This window comes from Vanacampus margaritifer, chromosome 5 (assembly GCF_051991255.1).
Source record: "Vanacampus margaritifer isolate UIUO_Vmar chromosome 5, RoL_Vmar_1.0, whole genome shotgun sequence".
NCBI classification, from domain to species: domain Eukaryota; kingdom Metazoa; phylum Chordata; class Actinopteri; order Syngnathiformes; family Syngnathidae; genus Vanacampus; species Vanacampus margaritifer.
In genome coordinates, this window is record NC_135436.1 from 27,002,526 (window position 1) to 27,027,038 (window position 24,513).

At 41.1% G+C, this 24,513-nt stretch overlaps 1 protein-coding gene across 3 annotated transcripts in view; it reads left to right on the forward strand.

Annotated features, from left to right (window-relative positions):
* cdon (cell adhesion associated, oncogene regulated) overlaps positions 1 to 24,513 on the forward strand; it is an 86,080-nt gene that overhangs the window by 32,038 nt on the left and 29,529 nt on the right. For 2 of the 3 annotated variants that reach the window (XM_077565960.1, XM_077565961.1), the window contains exon 4: positions 6,585 to 6,719. In XM_077565960.1, coding sequence (XP_077422086.1) covers positions 6,649 to 6,719 — 71 coding nt within the window. In that variant the 5' untranslated portion in view covers positions 6,585 to 6,648. Of the gene's footprint in view, positions 1 to 6,584; positions 6,720 to 19,803; positions 20,287 to 24,513 lie in introns of those variants that run through there. The other variant, XM_077565962.1, reaches the window with a different exon arrangement.

The window sequence follows — 24,513 nt, forward strand, 5'->3', positions numbered from 1 at the left end:
CAAGGTCCACAGAAAATTATGTGTTTGGACTATGGAAACACACATACTACCAAATGAAAGATTGGACTCTCATCTTTCATCAGAAAAAAAGTTTGTTTCTACCTTATTCCGTTTTTCAGTAATACAACAATAGAAAATGGTTAGTTTCACCTCTGTTTTGAAAAAACGTCTTTTAACGTCTTTGGCACTCCTCCATAGGATTTTACTAAACGTTATATAACGTTTTTGGCAGTCAAAGAGTTAAATCATGACTTCAGTCTACATGCATGACTTGCGTTTCTATTTAAGTCCTGCTTTTTTTTCTTTTTTTTTTTCACTATTTCAGTGAAAAAATTATTATAATGGTGACCAGAAGACCTCTTTTCGTAGGACACCTCTCCCCGTTCTTTACACCGTTTAGTCACAGTCATATTCAAAGTCAGGACTACTAATCTCCGTCCAAAGTGACACTTTTCAGGAAGTGGATTTGATCAAACACAAACTAATAAGCATCAGGTCCCGTTTTCATCATTACCCCCCCCCTCTTTTTCGTCATCCTCCCGCCTTGAAATATTCTCACGTCTGGATGCAGTCAGCGAGAGGCCTGCACTTCTTCCGCACGTCGGGGCTCTCCCGTCGCCCGATGGATGGATAGTGACGGCCGGCCAGTTGGTTCTCATTACGCCCTCTGCACTTCAAAACTACTCTGAGATCCCCTGCCCTCCACCCTCCCGCCACCCCCGGCTGCCCCCGCTCCGTTTTTCTTTTTCATCCCGAGGTACAAAATTGGTCCTGAAAGTGAAAAAGGTTGCCAGAGGCCACTTTTTCCTCCGGTGTATTTTTCTAATATCCTCTTCAGACTTGATGTATTCTTCCATCCACGGTGACTCGTGTTTCTGATTAAATCCCGCCTTCCTTTTGGGTCTGGTCTGACTTCAGCATTATTGGCGGGCTTCTTTTTGTTCATTATAAACTGAAAAAAAAAATCACTTTTGCCTCATGATGTCACTCAACGTATGTAAATGTTTTTTTTTAACTAGTTAACTAGTCACAATTTTTTTATTTTGCCATTCCTTTATTGTTTGTTGAAAATTTGTTGTTGTGAAAATCTATGCTACAAACCATTTAAAACACATAATTTACACCTATTAAAATATGCTCATACTTATTAAAATTGTATTGGTTTGAATTCACTTTTGCTTCTCCAAATAAGAGGGAAAGCTTAAAATTGTATGTTTATTTTATCACCAAAGTCCGCTAGCTTAATGCTAACTTATGAAACGGAAATTAGCATGGATGTTATGGTAATTATAAACCTTCAAACATTTACTACTATTAACGCACACAAAGCAGCAACACATACAAAGAACCCGTTAAACCTATTAAAACACACTCAAACGTAAAAATAAATAAATAAATCACTCCCTGTTGGAAAAACAAAAAATTGAATGTTGTATGTTTTAACACCAAAGTCCGCTAGCTTAATGCTAACTTGCAATGCAAAACGACATTGACAGGCTGTTGGAAATGATCATGAATATGGTCAAGTTTAAACCTTCAAACAATTGCTACTTTGACACATTCGGACCAGCAACACATACAAACAGCATACAAAAATGGTAACAAGCGTAATTACATTAGATAGGGCCTTTTCTTCTTGACCTTAATTGCGCTGCATCTCTTCCAGTAGACCTCAGTGCTGCCAGGCGTGTTGTGGCCGAGCGGTGTTACTACACTGACGTCTCAACTGTTTGTTTTTGCTCAGTTGATCGAACCACCAGTCAGGTAAATATTTTAAGGATTACGTTATGAGTCTAAAATGATTTTCAAGTGTTTCGTGAGCCGCGGTTTACTCCGTCCCGCCTCACCCTGCCCCCACACACCATTTTTCTTTTTCATCCCGAGGTACCTAATCGTTCCTGAAAGTGAATAAGATTGCCAGAGGCGGCTTTTTTTTTTTCCTCCGGAGTATTTTTCTAATATCCTCTTCAGACTGCATGTCTCCCCCTTCCTTCATGCCTCCTCGCTTTTAAGTAAAAGCCTGTCATCCACCCCGCGGGGGCTCCGCTGGAATGCCTCCCCAATATATAAGATCTGTACCTTCGCATTCCCGCTAATGCCGCGTGTGTCCGAGTGGGTCTCCAAGCGTGGGGAGTGAGGGGGGAGTGTGTGTGTGTGTGGGGGGGGGGTTTGGGGGGTCTGGATATGGAAACAAGGTGGAACTGTGCTTTGTTTGTTGGCCCTTCGCGCATACCAGCGCAACATTTGAACAGCAACAAAATAAGGCACAGATGTGCTTCGCTGGCTCCCGCTTGGCTTGTCCAAGGCCCAGCGTGGAGGTCACATGGTTTGGAAAGCGAGACGCTCTCCCGGGCCACGTCCGCACACACACACACACACACACACACACAAAGGATATTTGTCAATGCACGTTGGCGTTTTTGCCTGCATTTTAGCTCAGGTTTTTGGAAAACTCCCGACAAGAGTCGTGTGTCAAAGGCAGGAAGTTGTATTTTATTCTTTTGGATTTGGATCTGTGTGAGAAATGCTTTCTTGCTGGTGACCCGAAATCATTGATGGTTTGAACTAAGGCCCAACTCATTGGTATTATTGCTGATGCCGATTTGGATGTTTGGTAGAATAAAAATTCCGATAAGTAATTTATTGTCCAATTAAATACAAAATACGAATAACTTTTTTGTCCCCTTAACGCTAATAACAATTGGAATTACAGGCAAATCATTTGACCCTTTTTCTCATTCATTTTCTCGTCATTCAATATTTAACTTAACACCAGAAAAATCGGCAAAATATCGACCAATTTTTGCAGATTTTTTTTTTTTGTTTGTTTTTTGGGGGTAGACTTAAATGTCACTATGTTTTTACGTGCCCTCTTATTGTATCATCTAGTGATAGACTGATATGGTGTCTTCAAGTCCGATACCGATTATTAGTAGTCAAGGAGAACCGATATTTCAGGCCGATATTCATTTGCAGTGAAGGAGAAAATGTTTTTTTTTTTTAATTACTTTTTAATTCTAAACCTATAATTTTAAAACAAAGCTGTCAATTCTTTATAACAGAAATTGCAGCGAGCTTCCAGGTTAATCAGCAAGTAAATAGTTCCATAAAGTTTTCTGTAAATTTCAACATTTCTTAATTTCAATTTCTTAATTTATTTTATTATTTTTATTTTAAAAAGTAAAAAGTGTAGGGGATTCCCAGTGCCAGCATCATATTTTATAAAGTGGAAATTTAAATAAATCCATAAATTAAAGTTCCCTGCATCTCACTGTGCTACAAATGCACGTGAATGTGGCTAATTTGTTTTTTTTTGTAAAAGTTTTCAAAAGATCTTTCGCAGACTGTGAAAATTTGTCTGAATAGGTTGAAAATGGAAAAATATCTGTGACCATCTTACAAATCCTGATGAAAACCCTAAATTCGCTACGTTCGCAAACATTTGCCGCTCAGTGAGATACCAGCTTTATCGGCTTTCATATTCGTAAAAAGGCAGATGCCGATATTTGGCATTTTGACAAATATCGACCTATCCTTAGTATCATCTTTTTTGAATGAAAAATTCTATTCACCTGTCGTTGTTGCACCTTTGCCGGAAGGCTGACGGGCTCTCATTTTTGGTACCTCACCCTAAGTTTTCAAACCACTGTTCTGAAGACCAGCACTCTTTTCAAGACACGTTATATCTCCGTGGTGTGCCAAGTTTCACGCACAAAACACTCCTCGGCTGCTTTCAATCACGGCAGAGATGGCAGCGCTGGAGAAAGTCATGGAAAGAGAACACGCCTTGGTACTGAGGTGCTCGGAGACCCTGCCAGGCTGCTCTTCGTCCACCAAGTGGCACGCGGCCAACTTTCTTCTTGCTTGGACGCTTTTCTGGGCTCGCAGGCGCCCGATTTCTCAATAAAAATCCTCCCGAGGTGCGCCGGCATGATGGACTTCCATCTGTTTTCTGTCTCCTGGACGAAACAGAACTCAGCAGAACATCAATCCCTCGGGATGTCTGACTGCTATTTTGTTCAGAATATTGGTTTGTAGGACGTCTGTGTCGAGAGGCTTTGGGTTCACCTTTGTACACGGTGACCAGAAGTCCTCCTTTGGTTTGGGGCCCACAAAAAGCATCCGGCCGTCATTTTTAAAACCTACCTGAGATTTTATGACTTCATGTATTCTTCCGCTCTGGGACTTGCGTTTCATTTTGACATCAATCTGGGCTCTCACTGTGAAAGTGGCTTTGAGTTTCGTTTTTTCTGGTGACCAGAAGTCCACTTTTCCCAAATTTGTGGTCAGGATAAAAAAACAACCACAATTTCAGTACTTAAGTCGGCATATTTTCTTCCACTCTATGATTTATGTGAAAAAAACTTTGGTGGGTAGTAATGAGTTACATTTACTTGAGTAACTTTTTAAAAAAAAAAAAGTACTTCTAAGAGTAGTTTTACCACACAATCATTTTTACTTTTACTTGAGTAGATGTGTGAAAAAGTAACGCTACTCGTACTCCGCTATATTGGGCTACACTAGAGTCGTTTCCACCACTCTATGATTTGTGTGAAAAAAAACTTTGGTGTTATCCAGAGGTGGGAAGTAATGAGTTACATTTACTTGAGTAACTTTAAAAAAAAAAAGTACTTCTAAGAGTAGTTTTACAACACAATCATTTTTACTTTTACTTGAGTAGATGTGTGAAAAAGTAACGCTACTCGTACTCCGCTATATTGGGCTACACTAGAGTCGTTTCCACCACTCTATGATTTGTGTGAAAAAAAACTTTGGTGTTATCCAGAGGTGGGAAGTAATGAGTTACATTTACTTGAGTAACTTTAAAAAAAAAAGTACTTCTAAGAGTAGTTTTACAACACAATCATTTTTACTTTTACTTGAGTAGATGTGTGAAAAAGTAACGCTACTCTTACTCCGCTATGTTGGGCTACGCTAGAGTCGTTTCCACCACTCTATGATTTGTGTAAAAAAAACTTTGGTGTTATCCAGAGGTGGGAAGTAATGAGTTACATTTACTTGAGTAACTTTAAAAAAAAAAAGTACTTCTAAGAGTAGTTTTACCACACAATCATTTTTACTTTTACTTGAGTAGATGTGTGAAAAAGTAACGCTACTCTTACTCCGCTATGTTGGGCTACGCTAGAGTCGTTTCCACCACTCTATGATTTGTGTAAAAAAAACTTTGGTGTTATCCAGAGGTGGGAAGTAATGAGTTACATTTACTTGAGTAACTTTAAAAAAAAAAAAAGTACTTCTAAGAGTAGTTTTACCACACAATCATTTTTACTTTTACTTGAGTAGATGTGTGAAGAAGTAACGCTACTCTTACTCCGCTATATTGGGCTACGCTAGAGTCATTTCCACCACTCTATGATTTGTGTAAAAAAAACTTTGGTGTTATCCAGAGGTGGGAAATAATGAGTTACATTTACTTGAGTAACTTTAAAAAAAAAAGTACTTCTAAGAGTAGTTTTACCACACAATCATTTTTACTTTTACTTGAGTAGATGTGTGAAAAAGTAACGCTACTCTTACTCCGCTATATTGGGCTACACTAGAGTCGTTTCCCGCCGCCCCATTCATACATTAGATTTACCGTATTTTCATTCTTTTGAACGGCTCTTCAATGTGACGATGGGAACCTTTAAAAAAAGAAAAGAAAAAAAAAGAGCATGTTTATTTTCATAACATTACAATTATTATATTAAAAAAAATATTAGGGATCGGCGAGTACCGTTACCAGGAAACCGGCCTTATTTGAACCCCTTCAGACCCATGGATGATTGCAGCAGACATGACATATTTGCTAAACCAATAAAACGCATAATTTGGATAATGTCAACACTTGGGGTTCATGATTGAACCAATCACAATTGCAGGTTGATTTGCATGATGTACATGTTAAAAATGTTGCATAATAATAATAAATAATAAAGCCATATTATCCTGGCGCCCACTATAACAACTAAAAACATGAGATAACCACCCACCCCCCCAAAAAAAATTAACGATTTCCTTGTTGTTCTTATGTGGGAAAAGTCAAAAATAAGTAGTTTAAAAAAAAAATACTTTTTACTAATTATTTACATACGGCAAAAAAAAAAAATCGAACATTGAGTAAGTCCTCCTCAGCACTAGTTGGCGCTCTACAGCATCTGTTTGACACATTGGCCAATCATCATCTGCGTCAGAAAGAAAGGTCTTTGTTCTTTTTTTAAATTTATTTTTGTGTTAAATGAAATTTTAAATAAAAAAAGGTTCCCGTGGTCAAAATTCTCCACGTCTTCAATGATGTTGTTGTTAGTACACGACATCCATGGCAGGTTTTTCCTCCTCGCAGCGTCCATTATTATCGCAGTGCGCGACTTTTATGACCCCTGTCGCACTTAAACGTTAGTTAGCACTCCATCCTGCCTTTTCCTCATCGTCAGTCATTAGCCGAGTATGACAGGCTTGTCCTATTAGGCTGCGTGCTTCTCTGCACATGTTCTTAGCAGCCCCTTTAATGAGCACTTTGGACCATCTCACCTCCTCTTGCTGATTTATGACTTTTTTTTTTCCTTTTTTTTTTTTTTTTGCAGCCCAGATCTGAGGCCCCTGCCAAGCCGCCAGCCTTTTTTCCCGACTCGGGCAGCTGCGGCCAACATGGCGAGAGGTGTGAACTCCCCCGAGCTTAATGAGCCCACGGCGCAGGCGGATTACACGACGGGTCAGAGGTGAGGGGACGACGGCCGGAGAGGCTGCTCCTAATATCCGTGAGGCAGATTAACGCACACGAGATTAAGTGTGTCAGTGTCCATGAGAATTCCAGCTGGCCGTCATGAGAGGAGCTCACAAATTAAAAAAAAATTAAAAATCAATGTTAGAAATGCTAATTCAAAGTTAGAAATTTAAACTCAGAGTATTATCGTAATATTACCGTATGCCTTCTATTTTGGAGTTATCTAAATTAGAATTTCTAATTAAATTAAATACATTTAATTTCATTCTTATTTTAAGGAAGTATTCTGCGTTTTTGCCATCGGAATTATGATCTTGAATTAGTTCACGATCCAAGTGTTCAGTTTTTAAAAATTTACCAGGTCGACATCTAAAGTATTTCAGTGTAAAAAAAAAAAAATAATCTAAATCTAAAATTTCAGCATAAAAAAATTACATTCAAAAATAATAATTTCAAAATATTCCAAATTTGTGATTTAAAAAATATATATACATATAGCTAAAAAAAAAAATGCAATAAAAAAAATCTAATTTAAAAGGATACTTGACTCATTGAGCCACTTTCAGCCATAAAAAGTTAATATTTTGTCCAGAATTAATTTGATAACGTCATTACTTTTCATGTTGAATTAATACCTTAAAAACATTTTTTTTCCCCACTTGCTGTCAACTTAAGATGACATCACCTGTGCAGAGGAAGTAGGTAACGACCAATCAAAGCTCAGTTTGCTGACCAAACCCAGACAACAGGTGATTCATGATTGGTCATTACCTACTTCCTCTGCACAGGTGATGTCATCGTAAGTTGACCGCAAGTGGGGAAAAAAAATGTTTTTTAAGGTATTAATTGTACATAAAAAATAATGAAGTTATCAAAATCATTTTGGACAAAATATTAACTTTTTATTGCTGAAAATGGCTCAATGAGTCAAGTATCCCTTTCAACTCAGATGACACAAAAATATAAAGGTATGCCTATCCATTTGATTTTTTAAACCATTTATTTAACATGATGTAAAAAAAAAAAAAAAAAAAAATCTAAACTGAATATGTTCATGGTTATGAGAAAAATCATTTTTAGAAATTCTAATTCAGTCCCAGAGGGCCCCCGGATCTTTTTCCATAGCTAACAAGCGGAACAAACAGTGACTTTGAACAGCCTCCGTAAGTCAAATTCCCAGAAGGAGGACAGCAAAAATGATAAATCTGCGGGCAGACAGTTTTGAAAGTATGAAGTATGAAATGAACCTCGCCACAAAGGAGGAGAAGGAGCCAAGTTTGGCCATAACTTTTCTTCTTTTGACTGGGTGCATTTCTCTCTCTCTCTCTCTCTCTCTCTCTCTCTCTCTCTCTCTCTCTCTCTCTCTCTCTCTCTCTCTCTCTCTCTTTGACACAAGTTTATCACAGTTATCTATCCATGTATCTATCATTTACAAAAAATAATTTCAGAACTTCTTTTCCTTGACCAGCTATACACCCCCCTCCCCCAACCAAAATCCTTTCACATACATGTTGTGAACCTTAGCTGCCCAAAAGACCCCTTGGTGACCCCGTGCTAACGGCTAATCATATGTTTTTGGCATTTCTTTTCTTTTCTTAGCAGGTATTAAAATGCATACTCTGTAGGGTTTAAGTCTGGAGATTACCATCGCCTAAAAGCTTCCAAATTTGTACTTTTGGTCGAAACTTTCTTTAAATAAGCAGATTCGCTGTTTCTGAGTTCTCTTTGCTGCCGCTCTCACGTGTTACATCCATCAAGATTAGCGGGGGGGGGCCCGTCCCCGAAGAGGTCTTGCAAGCCCAAGCCATGACATATATATAATATTTGGTTTCTTTCCTTCTCACATCATTTTTGTTGTTTGGCTCTCTGCTTTTTGTCAAAGTCCAGCCAGGCCTTCCAAATTTAGTGGCTTGGATCTTATAGTGTAGCGTCTGTACTTTGTTCATGTTGGTGACCTCACTACCTCTTATGTTATGTCTTTCTTTACAGCAGGGATGGCGAAATCCGGTCCTCGAGGGGCGGAGTCCTGCAGGTTTTGGATATTTCCCTTCTTCAACACAGCTGATTTATGATCAGCTCATCAGCGAGCTCTGAATAAGCCTGATAATAATTCTGTTAATTGGAATCAGCTGTTGAGAGGAACCAGTTGAGGTGGCTCGGGCATCTGGTTCGGATGCCTCCTGGACGCCTCCCTGGGGAGGTGTTCCGGGCATGTCCTAACGGCGGGAGGCCCTGGGGACGACCCAGGACACGCTGGAGAGACTATGTCTCCCGGCTGTCCTGGGAACGCCTTGGGGTCCCGTCGGAGGAGCTGGCTGAAGTGGCTGGGGAGAGGGAAGTCTGGGCTTCCCTGCTAAAGCTGCTGCCCCCGCGACCCGACCCCGGATAAGCGGAATTGAAGACGGACGGACGGACGGACGGAATCAGCTGCAGTTGGAGTAGGGAAACCTCTAAAACCTGCAGGACTCCGGCCCTCCAGGACCATAGTTTGACATCCCTGCTTTACAGCTCTCAAAATGTTATCTTAGGCTAACAATGACTGTGATTCCTTCACAATTGCTTGTCTTTACACATAAAGAGTTGATTTTCAATACTTTTGCCGACAAGAAAACTAGGTGGATCGTAAAAAAACTTCGATATAAATACATTGAAATATAAGATTAATGTGTTTTCAGTCCGCAGCAAAAATAACGGGATTAGCCTCACTGTTCTAATATTTTTGGAGAGTCGTGTAATTTAGCTAATAACCCTCCAATTATTTTCAATGAATGGACCCATTGATTTTGTTGCAAGTATTTCCCTCTTTAGAAGCAGTTTGTTCTGTGCGGTTACTCGCTTTGGTTTTCTTTCAAGCAGGTAAAGTGCATTTACCTACACACATGCCTAAAGTGCACATACACACTCTAAAAACAGTTGGGTCAAAAATAACCCAACTATGGGTACAAAATGGACCGATCCTCTACTTGGGTCAATTTGGCACAACTTTGAGTCAAGAAATGGGTCTTTAAAAGGATCTGTAAAACAACTCATAAATATTGGTCAAATCCTTTACTTGGGTCAAAAAAATTGGCTCATTTTGTATGAAACAACCCAGAAAGTTGGATCAAATTGACCCATAAGGTGGATCAGTCCATTTTTGATCCATAATTGGGTTACTTTTGACACAATTGATTTTAGAGTGTACATATAGTCTATATAAAGATGCCAACATCTCTTTTTCATGGCTTTTCGTGGCAATCTACTTCTTCTTTGACAATCGCACCATGTTCTTGTGGTTCAGTAAAACAGAATACACTATAGTATACGCAGAACCTTAAAAAACAATGCAGTGTTGCGTTTAAAAAATTATTATTTTCTAAACACTTTTAAAAACAGTTGGGTTTAAAAAACAACAACAATGGGTCAAAAATGGAACAATCCTCTACTTGGGTCGATTTGACCCAACTTTCAGCGTAAAACAACTCATAAATATTGGTCAGATGCTTTACTTGGGTCAAAAAATTGGGTCATTTTGTATAAAACAACCCAGAAAGTTGGGTCAAATTGACCCATAAGGTGGATCAGTCCATTTTTGATCCATAATTGGGTTACTTTTGACCCAATTGTTTTTAGAGTGTACATATAGTCTATATAAAGATGCCAACATCTGTTTTTCATGGCTATTCGTGGCAATCTACTTCTTCTTTGACAATCGCACCATGTTCTTGTGGTTCAGTAAAACAGAATACGCTATAGTATACGCAGACCCTTAAAAAACAATGCAGTGTTGCGTTTAAAAAAATATTATTTTTTAAACACTTTTAAAAACAGTTGGGTTTAAAAAACAACAACAATGGGTCAAAAATGGAACAATCCTCTACTTGGGTCGATTTGACCCAACTTTCAGCGTAAAACAACTCATAAATATTGGTCAGATGCTTTACTTGGGTCAAAAAATTGGGTCATTTTGTATAAAACAACCCAGAAAGTTGGGTCAAATTGACCCATAAGGTGGATCAGTCCATTTTTGATCCATAATTGGGTTACTTTTGACCCAATTGTTTTTAGAGTGTACATATAGTCTATATAAAGATGCCAACATCTGTTTTTCATGGCTATTCGTGGCAATCTACTTCTTCTTTGACAATCGCACCATGTTCTTGTGGTTCAGTAAAACAGAATACACTATAGTATACGCAGAACCTTAAAAAACAATGCAGTGTTGTGTTTAAAAAATTATTATTTTTTAAACACTTTTAAAAACAGCTGGGTTTAAAAAACAACAACAATGGGTCAAAAATGGAACAATCCTCTACTTGGGTCGATTTGACCCAACTTTCAGCGTAAAACAACTCATAAATATTGGTCAGATCCTTTACTTGGGTCAAAAAATTGGGTAATTTTGTATAAAACAACCTAAAAAGTTGGGTCAAATTGACCCATAAAGTGGATCAGTCCATTTTTGATCCATAATTGGGTTACCTTGGGTTAACTATTTTTAGAGTGTAGATTTGCGGCGCTCACTTGCTCGGTGTGACTCGTCAACATGAATTATTTCTCGACGTTACACTTTAGTTGTGCTTGGCTGAGTCACTTTGACTTTTTACTCTGACAAAATACCAAAAATAACATTACGACTTTATTCTCTAAAAATGATGAATTTATGGTAGTGTTCTATAAAAAAAAAAAAAAAAGACAACTATTTAATTTCAGAGGCATCAGGGGTACAAGTGGTAGTTTTGTCCAAGTTTTTCCTTTGTAAGACCAAAATTTGGGAAGTCCTTTTTGGCCACCTTGAAATTGCCAAACAGGCGATTACCAGTCAAACCCGACAGCGACTCTCATAATCGGGACAAAAGGGAAGCTGATATGGATTCTCTTCCCTTTGTGAAACCGAAGCCTCTCCGATGGGTCCATCCGGCTCCTTCCAGCTGTCCCATGCAGGCCGGAACGATTTATGGAGGCCGGATCGAGCAGATTCTTCACGGGTCCTGTCGTCGTCTCAGTGGCACAAGGACGGGCCGGGGACGGCGGGGGGGGGGGGGGTTTGAAGCTGGAAGGAAAGCGGGAGCTCATCATGAAGACATCACTTGTCTCTGTCTTCACCTCACATCTGCCTCGCAATCTTCCCCACAAAGCTCATCCTGTTCCGGGGAGGAAATCACACCTCTGGGATTAGACGAGCTCCAGCACATATTTTGTGTCTTGTCACCGACTTCTGCTTTGGCGGATTGTCAGCAATATGGACGCGCAGACAAAACACTGCACACCCCCTTGCCCCCTCCCAATCCTGATCCCGGCAACCTGCTCGGATAAAAAAAAAAAAAGTGTCTTTTTTTTGTTGACATTTTCTTGTGGCTCCACGCTGATTATCTGCTGGCGATTACGATTCTCGCCTCGTGCCACATTTGAAGGAGCGCACAAACAAACTGTTGCAATGAGGGCGAGTATTTCATTGTATCCTTTTTAAAAAAAAATTTATAACTAAATTCTTTTGACTCTAAGAAGCACTGGGAAAAAAAACGCTTTTAATCAATTGGATACTCTGACAGATGTTAGATTAGAAATAGGGGTGCGCAGATGTGCTTCCGCCATATTGAGTGCACGTCTGAAGGGAATGAAAGGAATCACTTTGATTGGCCATGATTGAAGTCATCTGTGACCACACCCACTTATCCGCCAGCCTGCTTTTGTCTGTGAAATTGCAAGCATAAAGTCGAACCCGCCTCTCCGTAGAGATACATCACACACCGCACACGACGTCATAAAAATGGAGCCCTAAAAGTCTGAAAGTTTAGTGTAATAATTACAATTTTTTTTCTTAATTGTGATTTTTCCCAATATGAGCATTATTGCAGTGTGTGCAGAAGGGGTGTACCAATTCACATTTAGGCTTTTTATAATGGTTAAAAATCAATTTAAAAAATAAATCACAGATGGGAGTAGTGTTAATTTTGTCAACGAAAACTAAACAAATTTTTTTTTCGTCAGCATAAATTTTTAACTCATTTTTAACTCACTCTGCCATTGACGGCTATAGACGTCCAAAAATCATTTGAACTATTTCTATTAGTTTAACATTTTTTCCCCCACTTTTGTTAACAACAGTATAAAAACCTATAATTTTTTTTATTGTACATATAGAACAGATATAAATTTTGTGATTAATCGGGAGTTAACTATTGAAGTCATGCAGGGAAAAAATATTATTTAAATTTTTTTTGTTGTTAACAAAAGTGGATTTTTTTTAAAACGAATACAGATACCAGGGTAACGGTATTGGTGCCGATACCAGCCTTATTTTAAGGTATCGTACTAGTGACGGTGGTCGATATCAGTATCGGCTTCCCCGATAGAATAGAAATTAGAACAGAAAATTGCCATTAATTTCATGATGCAATTTTAAGGAAAAATACTCTATTGGGATTTATTGATCTTTCTTTAAATGTATCTGTCTTTTTTTTTGGGGGGGGGGGGTGTACTAGAGGTATCGGTAACTGTTATCGGTGACCACTCAATTAGCGTCGGTCTGAAAAAAAAAAAGTGGTATCGAACATTCCTAATTTTTATACCAGACTCCATCTATAAACGTTTAATGTTGCGTACCACCTGGAGGGATCATTCACGCAACCCCAAGAGGCTCCGCACATCGTTTGCGAGTCCCAGAGAAACATTAGCATTAGCATGAGGCTGATTTAAGTCATACATGATGAGACGGCTTGAAAGTGGCAGACATGTTGGGAATGCCGTCCTCTGAACGGCTTCTGGAAATCTTGTTTACGGGAATGCCCGCTGACAGCTTCATGGCTGTGTGCGTGCACGTGTGTGTGTGTTTGTCCACCTGTGTGAGCGTGTGTGTAACCTATGACAGTGCGCGTGTGCGCGCGCGCGGGCGAAGCATCTTAGCAGAGATTCGGTCCTCGCCTGCGACCTCGACTGGAGCAGATGCGTTCTCAAGGGCCGAGCGCACATCCGCAGCTTTTTATGGCGAGAATATATCTCGCCGCTTTTATTCCTTCTCCGTGACAGATTTGTGTTGGCGTCCAATGTTTGGGTTTTAGTTTGACGACGCTGAAAGAATGCACGCTGAAATGAGCTGAATTCAATCCGAATCATTCATCCATTTATTTTCTGTCAAATCAAAGCTACTCATCTTTTTTTACCGCGCGTCCGCCCGGGATGTCGAAAATGCGCCGCGTGAGGGACGATTGCCTCGGCAACGGGACGCAAGAGCCAAGCTCCCAAGATGGCCGCCCGCTTGTGAACGGACGCATTCCTCGACAACGGGGTGTCTGCTTGTAGGGGTGTTTGGGGGAGGGGGGGGGAAGGGGGCGGGGGGTGTTGATGGTGGTCGGGAGGGTGTTTACTCCCAAAGGGGACTGTATAAATAGTAGCCGGTGCTGTTTTAAGGACTTCCTGTCACTCGCTATTCCATAAAAGACTAGTTAAATAAACAATCGCTTTCCCATTGGGGGCCGGCCCGGTGTCTGCGAGGGCCAAGGTTCAATCCAGGACCCCCGACATGTGGCTGTTTTAAAAGAGTCACGGCGCTCTTACAGGTCAACCACACTCTCTTTCTCTCGCTCTTCCACGCACACAATAAGACTTTTCTTCTCTGCTCACCTGAATGCAGTTGTACACAAATCCTCCTCTTTGCCATTTTGAGGACGATACTAATATATACGCAGCAGACACGTCCACGTCAAAATTGAGCAGTAATAAATTTAATAATATTGGATGTATTTGTGGAGATGGGTCAAGTTGTATTTTACAACTAGAAAAATTCCCGCGGAAATTTTGAATAGGACTGCTGACTCTTTGGTAATGAGCTGAACAGTTTAAAATTTAAACGACTGGAATCGGTCAAGAAATGTGGAAGTTAACCATAATGAACATCAACTAAAAGTATCTCACTGTCCCTGAAAATGTATTTCAAAAAATGTAAATGAGCTGAACAGTTTAAAATTTAAACGACTGGAATCGGTCAAGAAATGTGGAAGTTAACCATAATCTAAAAATATGTCACTGTCACTTTAAGAGCGCACATATTAAAAAAAATGCTCAGAATTTCATGTTAGTTACTTCATGTTAAAGATCAGTAAGCTCTTAATATGAAAAGAAAAATGCACTGAGCTGTCACCAACGTCTTGCAATCGCAGTTATGCCATCTAGTGGCAGAAAAATGACCTCAACGCAAATCAATATCACACTCCTTTTTTACAGTACAGTACATCTTTTTAATTTTAACTCAATTTTATGAATTGTGATGAAATGAATGTATCAGTGACTAAAAGATGCAGCCATATTTCTATTAGTTGAATATTTTTTTCCCCACTTTTATGCTAACAAGAGTATGAAAACTCAAGGGGAAAAAATATTGTACATTTTATTGTAAATTTAAAACAGATATAAAATCTGTGAGTTAACTATTGACGTTGTGCGATTAATTCCGAGTAAAAATTTGAATCGCCTGACAAACCATATATATATATATATATATAGATATATATCACCAGTCACTTCATCAGGTACGCACTCTAATGAGATCTGTATTACTACTTTCCTAAGACAATCCCGCTCCTTCTGATCGAGTGCGAACGAGTGAGACGTTACACACACTGATGGAATTCCCGTGGAGTCCGCGACGGATAGTGTGATGCAGAAAGCAGATGGCGAGCGGTGCGAGCACACACACGCGCGCACACACAGACGCACACTTGTGTCCTGTGCGATGATATATACACACAGAGCTTCTGTGTTGAGGGATTTGTTGAGTGTACGCCGTAAAAGAGTGACATTTTCACACTGTAGCTTTATGTCTTCACCTGCATTGAGTCAATGTGGAAAAATATGATGATGTCAACTTTAAACACAGCTCACGAGCAAAAGTTTTGGGACAGTAAGAGAAAGCAAAAAAATGTGTTTCCAGAATTTGCATCCATTGACCCGCCCCCACACTGACTTAAATGATTTTATTTTTTTAACTTAGAAATGTTGCATGAGACATGTGATGACTATGTAGTGTACTGTCTTGTTAGCCCCCTGATAGTTGCGTATAGGTTGCGGGGTACGGGAGGGAGGGGGGGGGGGGGTTCCCGTTATCTCTCCCCAAGTGTCTTTTAATAGCGCTGGGGGTGAGAGCGTGCTAGAGTCAACAGTGGGCTAGTGCTGCTTTGCTCAGCTCATAAACACTTGGTTGACACTCTTTGCCAGCTCGTTATCCTCACGCCAAAGTACGGCCGGGCCGCATGCATCCACTGCAAACCACAAGACCCTAAGATGGACTCGTGTATGCTTCAAGCACTCTGGAAATGTCAAAACAATCCCAACTTTAATGATGAATGACAACGAAAAATGATTTACATCATACTTAGTAATAATAAAACTACTTACTTCACATGCCATGAATGGCGATGAGACAAAAATCTGGTTGGATTGGGACATTCCCCCCCCCGCCGTGCTCGTCCACCTTCCTCTTTGTGACACGCATGCACTCATGGCCTACAACGTGGCGCTCAGAAGCGAACATGACAGCGCAAAGTCTCTGTCCGCACGCTGCCTTGCTCCCCCACATTTCTCTCTGTGACGTGTGCACTTATGGCTGACAACGAGGCGCTCTAACTCGGCCATACCAGCTCCAATCCCCTGTGCACATGCTGGCTGTTGCATCAGGCTCCCCCCCCCCCCCCCCCCATCCCTTGCTTGTCCACCTTTCTCCATGCATCCCCTCATGCCCAATAACGAGGCACTCTAAAAAGGCCACACCAATGCAAAGCTCCTGTCCACACGCTTGGCTGTTACATCAGGTTTTTTTCCCCCATCCTTGCTCGTCCACCTTTCTCCATGCATGCACTCATGCCCAACAACGAGGCACTCTAAAAAGGCCACGCCAATGCGCAGAGCCCCTGTCCACATGATCACTATCATGTCTGACTTTTTGCCCACCTTTCTCTCTGGGACGTGTGTGCACTCAAGGCCAACAACAAGGCACTTTAAAGCGGCTATGCAGCACAAAGTCTCTGTCCTCACACTGGCTGTCATGTCTGATTTTTTTTTTTACCCCATTCTTGCTTGTCTGCCTTTTTCGTGATGTGTGCACTCATGGCCAACAACGAGGCGCTCTAAAGTGGTCCAATCCCCTATCCACACGGCAGATTTTTCCCCCCCGCCCTAATCGCCTCCTTTATGTCTGTGGCATGCATGCACTCATGGCTGACAACGAGGCGCTTTACAGCAGCCACTCCAGTGGACTATCTGAAGGGAAGATGCATTTTTGCTAATTGCATGTGATGATGACCAAACTCTTAAGAAAAATAATTTGAGTTTGAGGTTTTTCTGTTTTCCCTGCAGGTCCTCAAACGCAACATGAAAGTGTTGTAATCTGTTGACATGGACCAAACAAGCCTCCTATCAGTTAAATGTGGGTCAGAGGTCCCGGCACACATACGTGAGTAAATACCGCTGAGATTGTGGGGGCTGAGTTGAGGGTGAGGGCGGTGTTTGTGCTGTCAGCTTTGGTTCCCAGCGGTGGCCCCTCCTGCACGGCTGGCCCCTCCCTGGCCTTTTGTGTGCGGACCCCCGCTCCCCCGTGGACTCTCTGGCCTTTCACATGCGACTGTGTCCAATCACCACCACCCCCTCGTTCCCCAAACTTCAGACGTCTCCAAGCGGCCCGTCACCCCGAGAGAGGGACGAAAAGATGAAGCTCTCATAAAACACGCCCCCCTCGTAAGCCACTACAAACTAGCTGATAATGGCTGCTCATGTTTTGTGGAAACTTCCCTTAATGTAACATGGTGGTGGTTGTGGAGTGTGTGTGTGTGTGTGTGTGTGTGTGGGTGGGTGGGGGGGGTCCTTTTTAGGGTCACGGGTGAGCTAGAATTGATCCCAGCTGACTTTGGGAGAGAGGAATTTGGTTCATCTTTGCGCCATGCTGGGCGATCTGACGTGCTGAGGGTGTTTCCTTTGACACGTGCACCTGACAATTTGGCGGCTGAAAGTAGACTAAACTTTTCGCCTGCTGGAACCACGTCTAAGTATTGGCACAGGTAGTGTAACGCGATTTTGGTTCATTGTTTAACTCAATGCATTGACTGCATTGGTATTATTATCGTATATTCTTTAAATCATTCCAGAAGGTGGTGTTCAAGTGCTTACGTCACAGGTCTGTGACAGGCAACTTTATCTCGTCCGTCTTTGGAGGTCTGCAGTTTCTTGTAAACAGACTTTAACGTCGGTCATTGTCTTCTTCCATCATATCAAGGAAAATCAGCGTCCTTCTCGGGCGGCATTAAAAGGAAATGAGATGAGCTTCTTTGATCGACTGTGTTCACGCCCACAACGGTGTAAAACATCTTTTCTTTGGATGCTCCATGCTGCGCCAGCTTGTATGAGTCTGTGAAAAGTACCAAAACTTCATCCATCCAGTCCCTTTGCATATTTAGACTGGGAGGTAGATTTGTTAACTCCCAATCCACCGGGCTAAAAATTTACCGCCAAAGAATCCATGAAGGTCCTGAGTGAGCTAGAGTACTGAGGTCACTTCCTGTGTAGTTTGGTTGCCACGGTAACGGGATCATGACAGAATTCAGGCAAATTGAAGCGTCCTTCCCCCTCCTCCTCCACCTCTGCTGCTTTTCATCTCTCTTTCTTTCCGCTTGCTGTTCTGTTGCCTTTGGACTGGATCGCACCTACCGAGGCTGCACCTGCCGTCTGCGACTCGCCGCCGCCGCCATGTGTAATGGCCGCTGTGATCATGTTGTTGACTCATGTCCATATGCACAACACATGGTTGTGTCACAGCCCCCGCCAACCCATATTCAGTTGCGCTCCGGTGCCAAAAAATTACCCCTCACCACACCCACATAGAGTTTAATGAGGCCGGTCAAGAACACTATTTGATTGTGTGGTTTTCACTGATGCAACTAACTGACTGGATATTTGCTCACTTTTAGAGACTAATTAAGCCTTATAACAGTAACAACTTGGAAAAATTGCTTTCCATGTCGTAATAATAATAATGATGATGGTGATGTTGATATTACTATAATTGCAAATAATAACATTAGCAAACTATAGTAAACATATTTTAATAAATAGAAATAAATTCCTTCTCCATTTTAACATATGATTTAAGAAATAAAAATACCAAATGATGAAAATAAAGAAGGAATACATTAGTGTTATTTTTAATCAATATGTATTTTGAAATTAGTATATTTTCATATGATTATATTATTTAACGGTAATGGTATTCCATCCGTCCATTTTTTTTAAACCGCTTATTCCTCACAAGGGTCGCGGGGTTGCTGGAGCCTATCCCAGACGGCTTTGGGCAGTTGGTGGCGTACACCCTGAACTGGTTGCCAGCCAATTGCAGGGTAGTAATAAATATATTTATTACAACAACAAAAACAATTATGCAGTGACATGAGCAATATGAGTTATTTTTTACTAGAGAGAAATAAATTCATATGAATAAATTAATAACATAATACATATAGTAATACAAAATAAATGAGAATAATAGATTTATTTAAATAAAAATATGTCAAACAACAAGAATAAATAATAAATTAATATAACTGCATAATATAATATAATATAATATAATATAATATAATATAATAATAAGTCAGTAAAAAAACGAATTCATAATATTATATTTTATTATTTAATGGTAAAAAATATAGTCTATCATAATTCAGAACAATACATTGTGATACTTTTTTTTTGTTTTATTTTTTTAGGAAGAATCTACATGCAGTATACTAATGAATACGTTTTTTTTTTACTTTCCCAAATACAACTCTTTGTACCTTACGAAGTGGAATGCAATTTAAGAATATGAAAATAATATTTTGTAATTATATTTGCTTATACTTATGTCACGATCTATCTATTAAACGAAAACGCTTTTGATGACGTCAATTCTCTTGGGTCAGTTTTGTGTGTTTTTGTGCAGCAGGTCAATGTCAAAAGTGTTAACGCGTACAATCCACGCGGGCAACAAACTCCTTCCTCCTCCTCTCTGTCCCTCCCTGCCGTCTTCCAAGATTCCACCTCGCTTCTCTCCGCCTCCCTCCTTCCACCGTCCCTCCTCCCTCGTCCTCCCCCCCCGGGGTGGGAGCAGCGTGCAAGCGGGGCTGGGACATTCCAGCCTGGCCGCCGCTGCCATGATCCACGGAGCAACTCGACATTGGCTCCAGAGGTGCGAGTGTAGCCGAAGACCACCTCCGCTCGGCGGCTCCTGACAAGTGAGCGTGTGCAGCCAACAAAGTCGGATTTCCCCCGTTCGTTTTTGTTTTTCAACACAAAATACACGCAGTGGGATAACGTCCTCACCTGTGAAAAGTGCTCCACCATCCACCGCCACTCAGCTGCGGCTTTTCTTCTTCTTCGTTTGTTTGCACTTTGCTCCCGGAGCTTGCAACTCTTTCGCGGGGCTGAGAGGCTCCGCGCTCGCCGGTGTGGTGGTCTCCGTGTCGCCCGCGTGGAATGGAGGGCCGCGCGCGGATTTTCCACCGAGAGAATGCGCTTGGCTGCTGATACAGCCCACGGCAACCAGCGCTCCTGGAAGAAAGGTAAGGACATCGGCGAGGCGGAGGCGCTGGTAGTCCCCTTCGTGTGGCGAGCAGACACGTTCGGGGAAGAGTCCGTGATCGAACCGAGGAATGGTGGAAGACAAACAGGGAAGGCTTGTTGTGTGGCTGGAGAAGGTTCGGAGAAGGGGCCGTGTGGAAACTCGCTAAGTGGCTGGTGAAGGATTACCGAGAACCGGGAAAAAAGTTCAGAGAGCGGTTGTATGGAAGCCTTGTTGAGTGAGTGACCGGAGAATGTTAGCAGTGGCCGTGGAAGGTTCACTGAGGCGCTGTCAAAGTTTGGTTAGGGGACCCGGGAAGGCTTGCCGAGTTACCGGAGAATGGTCGCTCAGTGGCCGGGGAAGGAGCATTTGGAGCCTGGGGGGGAAGTTCTGACAAGTACCGGGAAAAGGCTCCGGTTGGTTGAAAAGATGCGTGGCTTCATTTTAAAATGAATTTTGGGCACCTTTAGTGTTCATTATTTAATTTTTATTTTTTATAAAATAAATAATATTCAGCAGGCGGAAGATAAGGAAATATGGAGCAAAGAAGCAGTGATTAACTGAAATTACAAGATGGATGAAATTTTACCAATACAGTCATTAAACACAACACAGGTGCTATTCATATTATTATTTGTTGCCTTTTTATGATGATGTAAGACATTTTAAAATCATTTGCCTGTAAAAAGATATATATCTTGTAAATGTTTGACATCCGATTACTACAGCTCCAGGTGGCTGAGACACAGGAGAAAGTATTTATGCTCCAGAGAACATGTCTAAAAATGGTTATTATGTCCTCAGTTGGCTTGCTGGTGTCAACAACATTAAAAAAAAAGAAAAAGAGTCCAAACATGCAGCGTTGAATCATCACTTTGTACCAAAAGAAAACTTGGAGTTACACTTTGGGGAGCCATATTTCCGCCACATTAAATCTGCTGCAGAAACATGTTGAGTTTCTCTCTCAGCTCCGAGTTTTGATTGTTTTAAATCGAGTGTGTGACATGATTCTGCGTCCAAAAACCACTTTTGATTGACTTTAAGGTCAAATCTGCATTATCACAGCTAATAGGGGCAGTTTTTACATCCGAATTTAATATTTTTCCCTAATCTAGTGATCATTCTGTCCTCTCAGGCCTTCAGTTTGACACCAGAAGGAAAAATTGCTTTTAAAATAATGTTTTGTCTCATTTTTTTTTCTTGTCGCTGATTAATATGTCACATTCACATAATTGCTGTTGTAGTTTTAAGTACGTTGCCGGATAATTGATGAATGGTCATCCACTCTCATGTTTTTTTTTGTCAGCAAACTGAACACTCCAAACAAGTGATGGGGAACAAAAGAACCAATGGGAACGGAGCGTCAGCGCGACACACATGGCCGCCCGTGCATAAAAAAACGCCTCCGAGTTCAAACGCTGGCCGCTGCTTTTGTGGTGTCAATGGGCGACAAGCAGACACTTCCGACGCCTTTCAAATCCTTTCCAGGGATCACTGATATCGTCGAGTTGCTCTTTTGTGGCGTGTAATCACCTGGAAATCCTCATTATGACGTTTCCTTTCCATTTTTACCCCCTAAAATGTCATTATAATTACTGTTTTTGCACCAATATCCTATTTGCGCCTTCATTGTCGCACACATTATCAAAAAATAAAAATAAAAATTAATTAATATCCAATAAAGACCTGTGGACATGCAAACCTGAAAATTAACAAAAAAACACTTCTTGCACACACCTTCCAAAACAAACCCAAAAAATAAAGCTAAAGACATTTATATCATTAAGGATATCATGTTTGGTCATCGTAACGTGAAACTTAACTAAAAACATCTCTCATGTACCCCTAAGGGTTGTACACACAACAGTTTGGGAATCCTTGCTAGAGATAGCTACCTAGATAAAGAGTTTTTTTTTCCATAAGATAGCTAGCATTGCTGTCAACGCACCTTTCACAAACTTCACAAACATTAGAACAAATGTCAAAACAAAGCCATTAATAACCGAAAAAGGCGTCCTGTTTTGTCATGCAAACCTGCAGGTTTCGTTTTTTTGCCCGGTAAGACATCGTTCTAACTTCTGTTTTCACAAAACTTTTCAGAAGCTTTTTAAGCTACTTCAAATCCCAATAGAGTTGGCATACCCCCCCAATTAAAGGAAAAACCAAAAAAGAGGTATACCAGACAGACGTTGCATGTTTGGTCGGCACCACAGTCCCTGTTGTAGCAAAAGCTACTAGATTTCTTCATATACAGCAACCTTTCAAAGGCTTTCTATGCTACGCGCCGCCTTAATTAGTTCGGCAAAGTTGGAACACTCAATGTGTCCCCCCACACCTTTAGAAACAAAAACGGAAAAATTATACCAGACTACCTCCTTTGGGAATTCCTGTCAAATTCAGCATTACCTTCTTTTCTTCTTTTTTTTTTATTATTCGTAAACATGCGGGCCATTTAAACTGTCCGTCGTATTTTTAGCGTTGTGATGCTAACACCGCTATTAGCGGCCCCCTCCGGAATCCCGTTTTTTTTGTTTCCACACTTTCGCAGGGACATTAATAAGCCATTAGTGGCCCGACTCTTATCGAACAGTCCGAGAACAAAGCACAACGATGCCATTAAGGGCGCGCACATCCACTTTTTTGACTATTAGCGTGCCCGCTAATGACAAACACATGTTGCTGTGGCAGAGCTATGTTAAGTGGTCAATTTTCAATGGGAGCGTGTAATGGTATCGAGCTCACACAGACACACATGCGCTATTAGAACCACACAAGAACTTTAAATTTCACCCGTTGGGTTTCCCGTAGCAAAATAGTACTGCTACTCTGTACGATAGCTATTAGCGTCTTCCCCCAGCACCTCCACCACGTTTAGTCATCTGAAAGCTGATAAAAGTTTATTTTTAAGCTTTAACCTGCCGGCTAATCAAGCTAGCAAAATATGTCACCTGCTACTCTTGCTAGCGTGTTATGCTAACCACTTGCTTGTTATGGTATGCCATTCAGCTGCTGCCTACTAAGCATGTTAGTAATTACGATTTGCTAGTCATGCCAACCGACTTTGTTAGCCTGCTAAGCAAGCTAGATTAATATGTTTAGAAACAAGCCTGCTTGTTATGCTAACAAACTGCTTTAAAAAGGCACCAGAAGTTTGAGGATGCTGGTGATGCTGTAAACATACGAGTTGCTATTTTACTATTAGTCATTTTATTACATTTTTGACTTTGATACGCCCATTTGAAAATATATTTATTGCAAACAACTGTTTTTCTTTAGTCACTACTCTTCAGCAGTTGACCATTCCGGACCTTTCTTTGCATCCTCTTGAAGGGTTTACCGCTCTGCCGTCATCCCCACAGCTATCCTCGCTTACCTATTGGAACTCTACCTCCATGACTTTGCTTTTCACTGTCAAGTCAGATGACTATCAGTGAGTGGTTGATTGTCGCTTCTACCCCGCTAGCATGGCGTGTACAGAAAGAGCATACAAATATGCGGAGAGCCCAGAATAGGTTTTTAACAAAAGAGTTTTATTATTAACGGATTCATGTCCAGACAGTGGCCCTCAGTTTGTTAAGCGAAGGCCTAAATCAAAGCGTGGCTCTTTTGTTTATTTGAGCTCTTACTTCATTCTGTCACTGAGTTGACCTCTGCCTCAACAAAGTCCCGAGAGTCGTAAAAACACTGAGCTAAATCTCTGATTTTTTTCATCACTGTCATAATATTTGGACATAGGGAATGACTGGCTCTCCAAATCGCCTTCCGAATCCAAAATGGCGAAATGATTCAAATTTAGCCTCCCGCATTTTGACCTCCTCAACTTCTCCGCCAAGCGCTGCCTGTTAGCTAACGCCAGGCCCCCATTTATCAAGGCCCCCGGGCCCCTGCCGGGTGGAAGCTGTTGGGGGTAAGTATTGGGCGCCGTGCCAAAAAAAGCCCCCCATGATCAAGGATTCTCTGGGTGCTGATTGACAACACCCAGCAGCCAGGAAGAGCTGAGGGTGGGGGTACTGGAAATGACGAGCCATTCTCAAAACTGAGCCCACGTGACAGTTGCCTGCTGAGGGCTTCATGAAAGAGATTCAGTCGATGATGCTACTTTTTAAACATTTAGACCCGCTTGGAAACTAAGAAAATTTAGCCAGCAAATTAACCTCTAGTACTTGTGCAATGCTAGGCTATATTGTTACTCCAAGAGGTTTATACAGTACATGCTCTTCAAATATCC